General features: G+C 51.8%; 1 protein-coding gene across 1 annotated transcript; it reads right to left on the bottom strand.

The window, feature by feature from the left end:
- Positions 1-35: 35 nt before the first annotated feature.
- Positions 36-7,612, bottom strand: LOC106049666 (uncharacterized). Its single transcript, XM_066987921.1, has 5 exons — positions 7,454-7,612; positions 5,339-5,515; positions 3,416-3,515; positions 957-1,087; positions 36-322 (listed from the first exon to the last, which is right to left on the bottom strand). The coding sequence occupies exons 1-5, from the start codon at positions 7,502-7,504 to the stop codon at positions 47-49; spliced, it is 735 nt and encodes a 244-aa protein (XP_066844022.1). The 5' UTR covers positions 7,505-7,612; the 3' UTR covers positions 36-46.
- Positions 7,613-8,111: the final 499 nt, after the last annotated feature.

Genomic DNA, 8,111 nt, shown 5'->3' with positions numbered 1-8,111 from the left:
CCCCGCGCCCCGAAGGAAGAGGCGCGGAGACGGGGCCCGGTCCCGGTCATGTTTGGCGGCCCGCGCCGCCCTGCGGCTGCCGGCCCATGGCGTAGAACTCGGCGTTGGGGCGCAGGCCGAGGTAGTGCGCGATGCGGTTGGACATGGCGAAGAAGGCCGAGATCATGCCGATGTCCCAGGCGTCCTCGCGGTCGAAACCGTGCGCCGCCAGCTTCTGGAAATGCTGGTCGGTGATGGTGTCGGCCCGGCAGACGGCGAGCGCGAACTCCAGCATGGCCAGCTCCCGGTCGCTCAAGTCGGCCAGCTCCCAGTTCACGGCGACCTGCGAGGGGGTGGGAAACGGCTCAGTCGGACGGGTGTGGCAAGAAGCGCAGCTGGGTGACCAACGCCGTGCTCCCCGGAGCAGCGCTGGCGGCGCGCGGGCTCTTGTTCAGGACCTGACCCAGACATCCCGCCCGCCAGGAGTCGGAAGACCGATCTGTTCTACTTCACTTCTCATTTTCAGAACTGTGGCAGCTTTGCCGAGCATGTTACCGGGGAGTTCTCAAAATGGCACCCGACACCATCAGGAGGCTGCCCCCCAACGGGAGCAGATGCCTCCACAGACCCGATTAAAACAGCAAGGAGGGCAGGCAGTGGGATGAATGCCCAGCAGGTCAGCTAGCCCCTCACACATCTCACAGGGAGGGTGGATGAGGATACACAGACACTCACGCCAAGGTCCTACTTCCAACTGGCTTACTGGTTGGGCTGCTCGCCAGTAAGCCTGCAAAGCCAGGTATCAAGTTAGCGACCCAGGCATGTCAAGATCACTCTCCTCAACACTTGCTGGAACCATATAGACTTAAGCATCACAGTTGTCGGTGAGGAAGCACATACAGATGAGAAAACCGTCCTTATCCCCCAAAAGGACCACGCGAAGGAGGTGCAGCACATACTGTTCTAACTGCACTTACCTGGTCAGCCAGTGCTGGCTGCTTGGAATATATCCGATGAAGCGCTCCATGTGCAACCACACAGTAGGGACATCTATTCGCAGCACTTGTAGCCACAATTATGAGCTCTTTGTCTGCCTTGCTGAGTTGCCCTAAGGGGAAAGCAAAAGATTTGGGATGCTTTATTATCAAAAATATCCACCACAGTACCATTGAGGCAACAGGGAGGAGAGGGCTCTGGGTGCAGCCTGCATGCAGCACAGCCCTGCAGACAGACAGACCTCCAGGGAGCATGCAGGGACGTGCCGCAACCAGTCCCTGATGGCCATCCAGGCCACCAGCTAACCCCGACTGCTGCTCATGAGGCACCTAATTAGGATGAGGGACACAGCAGGGTAACAATGATTCTACATGATACGAGAATTCAGAGGAGAACAATTACTTGTTCGTCAGGCAGAAACCTGTTACTTTTCTGTACCTGTCTCCGCAGCAAGTGGCAAGGGGGTAACCTGTTCTTTCCCTGACACATACTTGATTGCTTCTTTTACAGAAAAGGGCAACATTCTAGAATTTGCTAGGTAGGCTTAAACAAGTAAACAACTGTTGAAGTTAGAGAGAAGAAAGCAGACAGGAGCAATGAGATACCCTAGGACTGCGGCTTTGAGAACTTCTAGGGACCACAACTTCTTCAGTGTCTAGCCCTGTGACTTCTCCAAATAAGCTCTGAAGAAGATGGCTGTACTTTGTTATACTCAGAATCAACACTAATCGTTTTGACAAACAGCTTCACAACATGACTGTGCACAGGACTGGAGTAACTTACCTGGCGATCAGCACTCATATTCTTTGCCTTTTTATCACGTAATTAGAATCAGGGTATTTTGAAACCACACTTCACAGCGAAGGCCAAGGTCCCCCTTCCTCCCCACAAAAGCTATGCTTTACTGGACCTTGCAAATATTTCCGTAAAACAAGTGTCTTTTAAGAAAGTGTGTGAAAGATGCTAATAAAACCTCTTGGATGAAGAGGAATCAGAAGAGGACTTCTTTCTCTGAAACGGGTTAGTGCCAGAAGGTGGCAACTCTGTGATACTTCTGGATAGATGCTGAAAAGATGCAAGATAGTACTGAGTACTATCCTGATACTATAGTACATGAGTACTGTATGAGTACTACTCATATAGTACTATGAGTACTGTAGTACATCCTGAGTCAAACAGGGTGGAAGTGTGGGAATGAGAAGGGAAAAAACAAGGCTCTCATACAGGTGGCAGCATGGCTTCACTCCAGCAGCACCACCAGAGCAGAAAGCTTCACGCATAGACAGCATGTATGACAGTGGGTGAGCCATAAGGTTGCACTCCTTGCTGTCCGCAAAGACCCTGCCTGCAAACCCTCATCTCCTCTAAGCAAGAGTCTACTCATGACAGCTTATTTTACACAATCCTGATCTTCCTCACGTACCTGTACAATAAAAACAATGAGAACAGACACCTCAGTGGCCCACAGCACAGGAAAGAGGAGGGGGGAAGAAGCAGTCCTCAACCTCTGTTTTCTGGAGGGTTAGAAAGCTGCGCAACATTCCCTACATGAAGCCCAGCTTCAGCTGCACTGCTGCAACCAGCCCTCCGTCACCTTCCACTCCAAGGACACCCAGGGGCCACCTGCTGCACAAATCTCCCAGACTGTATGGAAGCAGCACTGGCTTCTTCCTGCTTCTGCAGGATATGGTCAACAGCATGGGTTTGGAAATCCACAGCAGTGTGTCAGGGCCCACAGAGTACATCCTCTCTCACACAAATTTTGTGTATGGCTGATGGCCAGTTCATTGGTAAGAACTGTTGTGAAGAAAGAGCTGCAGGAAGCCTCAGCAAGGACCCTGGAACATCTCCCTTTCCTTGGGAGCTGTTTCTATGCTGGGCCCTTAGCTATAGCTCCCGTCTGGCCTATGTGGCAGCTGCATTGTCTGGACATGTAACCCTGCTGATCTGGAACTTGACACAGACACAGACCAGCTTTCTGCCTCGCTCTTGGATCCGCCTCATCACTATGGCCATGTCTGGGGAATCTGGACTCTTGGCAGGCTCTGGTCACCACTGGCAGACCTACTCTGTTCACCTTGCTCAGATACTGTGACACTGTAGCATTGTCCATGAATCCAGTGCCTCTGCCTGTGCTCTACTCCTGACTCCTATTCCCACAGGCAGCAACCTGTCCTTTTCTGTTGTGACACAGAGCATAGTGTAGCGAAGTACCCCAGGCTGGCTTCAGGGCTGCTTTTTAACCACAGGATTAAGTACGAAGATTTACACGACATGAGAAAGCCAGAAGTACCTACACAATTCTTAACTCTGACAGTTGTTATTATGAGGTGAGACAAGGCTGGTGAGGGAATAAAACTGACAATGTCAGAAATGCTGCTTCTAGAACTTTTTACATCTATAAAGGGAAGGGCAGTTTTGAGGTGGTTGTATGGTTTACCTGTCTCCTTGTTCATAATGGCGTTGTAATAAGCAAAAAAAGCTCTGAATTCATCAGGTCGGTGCGACAAGGCTTTGAAGACATTGGGCAGAAATCCAGTCTGTTCAAGGAAAAAGATAAACAAGTCAAGAACTGTAACTTAACAGAGAACAGCAGGCCACATTAGGCTTAGAGAACAATTAAATAGCACAGCAGTACTGAGCAATCTCCACAGACCCAATCTCTATGTGCTTTGAACCCATTTATACATGACTAAAAATGTAATGATGTTGTCCTTAACTAAGTGTTGCTGCAGTTTCGTAGCAGGACTGATTACCTTGGTCACTGTAGACACACCAGTATTGCCTTAGGGCAATATGACAAACTCCTTTTCAAAGAGAAACATTATCACCTGTTTCATCTCCCTGCACAGAAGCTGTAATGCCCCTTTTACTATACTACAGCTCCTGGAGCTCTCCTCATTCCTTCAGGTTTACCGGACACAAGACAGAGCCAGCCCAGCCCAAATGGCGCACTGTTGGAGGTACAGGCACACTGAGTGCGATACGCTGGCACAATGATGTTCTGTTTCTTTCTCTGTTCTCTCCCGGGTAATTGGCAACGCACAGCACATCTCTTTGATGGCACGCCATTCACAGAGAATCACTTGCTACCTCTTACAGGCAGGAGAAGCCCTTACAGCGCTCACCTGTTCCAGCAGTCAGCATTTATCAGTGTGGGATTTCAATTGCCCCTCAGTGTCTGGCTGCCAGACACGGTGAGATCCCACTGCAGTTTTACACGATCATTTCTTTGTTGTGATTGCAGTAATTGTCTGCAGACTACCAGCGTATGGGCTGCTGTTCTTCACGGTGTTTATGTGGAACAGCTCATAGAGTAGCTCAGGTGCGACTGACTCTTCAAACAATCTCCCTCCAAACAACTGCCTAAGTATTCCTCCCTTCTCACACATCTGTTAATTGATAGTTGACAAAGGGGAGGCTCATCCCCCTTAAGCCAATACTGAATAGTTTGATTAGCAGCCTCTTGCCACAGAGAGTGGCAGCACTTCTTGAAAAGCAAGTTTTCTGTGTTGCCTTGATACTATACACAGGTCTTTTCTGAACCTTCCATGCATTGTCACAGAAGAGTTTTTGTCACAGCATCTGAAATCTGTGCTGACTCTTCCTCAGTATATCAAATTTGTTATTTGACTCATTCTGTTAATAGACAAACTTCCCTGAGGTCACTGTAACAAAGCAAAGATTCAGCACACTCACGGGACAGGAAGGGATGGACCAGCTTTCCTGTGAGAGGAAGGTCTTGGAGAAGAGAAGTCTCAGAAGAGCTGTGGCTTTGTGCAATGTTTCACCATCAATGAAGCATGTGCAACATTCGCTCTCCACAGCAGTAGGGAAGGAAACTCTCGTCCTCCATACACACAGTTGTGTGTTAGGCTTACTGTTCTGTTGTGCCACTGTGCTAAATGTGGTTCCCCATGTAGCTTTGGGTAAAGTCCAAGCACAACAGCAGAAGTACCCTCTTAGCCTTTTAATGTTATCATCAAAACAGCTGCCCCTGCTTTTTTTTTCTCCAATTCAAATAAACAATATATATATATATTTGTAACAGTGTTTCAATTGAATGCAGATGCTCTCCCCAGAAAACCTAATATGCCAACATTCCTGCTTCCGCCCTACACAACACAGTCTGACACACTAGCCTCGGGGAACCAGGAAGACATACAGTGTTTACACTGCAGAATTACCAGTAAAATCCCCATCCTAGAGATCGGAAAGAGCTTTGGAAGAAGTGCTGCTCACCTCAGTCTTGTATCAGGATTGTGTTACATCTACGTGTACGAGAACTGGTCTCTTATAATGTATTACCTACTCAAAGTTTGGACGCTTTCCACTGACATAATTTTACAGCAAAACATTTTACCTTCATTTCTACCTCCTCCATGAGTTCCACAATATCATATGGCATGTCCTTCTTATTTGGCACTGGGTATCGTCCAATAGGTCTTGCCGAGCTATCTTCCGTGGTGCTGTATGCATGGCACAGGGCTGCCGTGCGGGGCCTTCTCTGGAGTACCCCGGAGGCTAGGAAGGGCAGACGCTGGTGAAAAAGGAGAGAGGAAAATTTATTATTTGGAAGGACATTTATCGTTTTGGGAGCCTGGGAAGGGAGGGTTCTTCCTCAGCTATGACAGGACTGATGGGCACCTCTGTCTCTGTAAGTCACTCTGTGCTGTTAGCAGGGCAGCTGGCACACTGGAAAAGAAAACCCAAGTCTCACTCTTGGCTTCAGCACTACACTGCTGTGTGGACATCAGATGAGCACGACACCCCCTCACCTCCTTCCTACACATTCTTCTCAGATGGCAGGCTAGCGCTGCTGTTCTGCATAGTCCTTGCTATTCGTGGATCATCCCATCTGCTCCAGTGCCGAACCTGAGGCTTCTCACAAGCTAAAAAGTTTTCTCCACTGCTCTTCACACAACACAACATCACGTAAACATCCAGCATTAGACCTAACAGATCTTCAGTAGCAGGCAGCACTACGAGTAAATTGAAGACTTTGTTTTTTCTTTTCTGATCCACCTTTTTTACCCCAGGCAAAGCAGCCTCACCTCCTGCAGGCCAGTAAGTGGCACCAGATTCAGGCTTTTTAGTGGCCTGTAGTAAACAGCATTGTCACACCAAAACCATTGGAAAGAGTTTGGTACTGATAGGACCGTGTGTCACACTCTGAAATACTGCACTGATGCAGTAAGGAGTTGTGATCTTGCAGTGTCTGGTAGAGAAGCTATAGGCATTTCTAGGCTATGGGTCTAGGTAGCTCTTCAGCTGTGTCTCAAAGCGCTTTACCAAAGCAGCTGCAATTTACAGCTGAGGAGAGTGGCACTGATGAGGGGTGACTCCCGCTGGGTGAGCCTTAGGTCGGCGGTGCAGGTGTGGGACCAGCACCAAGGTGTCTTGACTCCCTGTACAGAGTGTCCTGTGAGCAGTCTCCACAGCTCTTCATCGCTCACCACAGCGATATCCAAACTCCCAAGGAACACTGTGTAATTACCAGTCATTCCAACAGTGTTCCCCACAAATCTGGGGTGAAAATTAAACCTGTTAGATCATGCATACTCCAAGTGTTCCTGTTTGGCATGGGTATAGCTGAGTTCCAAACTGAATTGTCAAAGCACTACTACAGCATGAATGAGTCACACTGATAACCAGGGTCATGTCTGCCTGCTGCTGTGAAGGATGACTCCAAGGCAGCTGCACCAGAAAGCATCTATGCAGCATGTATGGAGATGAGCAGAACGCTGCAGCAAGTATTAACAGGAAAACCATCTCAGAAGGAGACTTCAGAGGCTAAGCAGAAAAATAAAATTGGAGTACAACAAGCAACTTCAGGGCCACTGAAAGCAAGGTCTCCTAGCACGTAAAGATCAGCCACGCACACTGTTTGTACTCAAAGCCAGTCAGTATGCATCGCTACGAAGGCCTGACTGGTTTTCTCTCTAACAGGGGAAGGGAAAAGTGCCCAGCTACGAGGAAGCAGCGCGTGTGAAACGGCAGAGCCTGAGGAAGGGCTGGCAGGCAGGTGACTGACACGTTTACCCTCTGTTTGCAACGACCTGCCACCCCGCGAACGGAAAGGAAAAGCTATCAAAGGGAAAAACAGCCGCGTGGCCGAGGGGAACGAGGCACCACCGGCCAGCGGGCGGCCTTCTCCTCCGGGCGCTCCCGGCCAGGCCCGCACGCCTGCCTCCCGCGCCCTCGGGCCCGGCCGCGCCGGCACTGCGCCCCTCGGCGGCTCCGGGGCCGCGGCGGACGGCTTCCCCGGCGCGATGGGACCGGGACCGGGACCGGGACCGGGACCGGGACCGGGACCGACCCGCTCCCCTCGCCCCGGCGCAGCGGGAGCCGGGGCCGAACGCCCCGATGGGCCCAGGCCGCGGGCGTCGCCCCGGCGCCGGCACCCGACCGCCGGCCCGGCCGGTGCCGCTCCGCGCCGCTCCGTGCCGTGCCGTGCCGGGCCCGGTCCCCTACTCACGGGCAGGCAGCCGCGGCGCAGCGCCAGGCCGCGCAGCAGGGAGCCGCTCATGGCGCGTCCTGCCCCTCTCCGGCCGCTGCTGCGGAGGCGGCGGGGCCGGCCCAGGGAGGCGGGGCGGGCCCGGGCTGCCGCTGCCCCGCGGCCTGGCGCCGGATCCCGCGTCCGGGGGCCCGCGGCGGCCGCAGCAGGGGGCTGGCGTTGAGCAAGTTTGCTTTAAAGTCCCCTCCTAGGCGCGCAGCAGCAGCGCTTGCGACCTGTGCCATCTGTCAGGTGAAGCCAGGCAGGAGCAGGCAAAGGCCACGCTCTGGGTCCCAGCTCTGCTTGGTGTTGCTTGTGAGGGGCAGAGCTGCTCTCCGTTCAGTTTGCCACAGCCATCCTGGCCTGCCGAGGGCTGCAGCTTCAACACGAACTGAACTCACTGTCTGAAAAGCAGTGGGTAAAAGAAAATAATTAAAAATCAATGCGTGCCCATAGGGGTAGGTGTTCAAGAGAAGGCAACTCTCTGACACAGTGTTGTGCATCTCTGTGCATGACCCCATCTGCTCGAATCAAAGGGGCAACCGTCCCCAAAAGTGCTTTTCAGGTGCTTTAGAAACCTCTCCGCGTGCAGGAACACAATCCAGGTGATCGCAGACCCTCGACTGGTCACTGTGAAGCA

The sequence above is a fragment of the Anser cygnoides genome, chromosome Z (assembly GCF_040182565.1).
Source record: "Anser cygnoides isolate HZ-2024a breed goose chromosome Z, Taihu_goose_T2T_genome, whole genome shotgun sequence".
Classification (NCBI taxonomy): domain Eukaryota; kingdom Metazoa; phylum Chordata; class Aves; order Anseriformes; family Anatidae; genus Anser; species Anser cygnoides.
This window is presented reverse-complemented; position numbering and strand designations above follow the sequence as displayed.

What these genes read in the sequence shown, in the direction of transcription:
- LOC106049666 (XM_066987921.1), bottom strand. Translation starts at nt 7,504, where the DNA reads ATGAGCGGCTCCCTGCTGCGCGGCCTGGCGCTGCGCCGCGGCTGCCTG. An exon ending in TGCGCCGCGGCTGCCTGCCC is followed by an intron (nt 5,516 to 7,453) that starts GTGAGTAGGGGA and finishes CTTTTTCACCAG; the next exon opens with CGTCTGCCCTTCCTAGCCTC. An exon ending in AGCCAGCACTGGCTGACCAG is followed by an intron (nt 323 to 956) that starts GTAAGTGCAGTT and finishes ACCCCCTCGCAG; the next exon opens with GTCGCCGTGAACTGGGAGCT.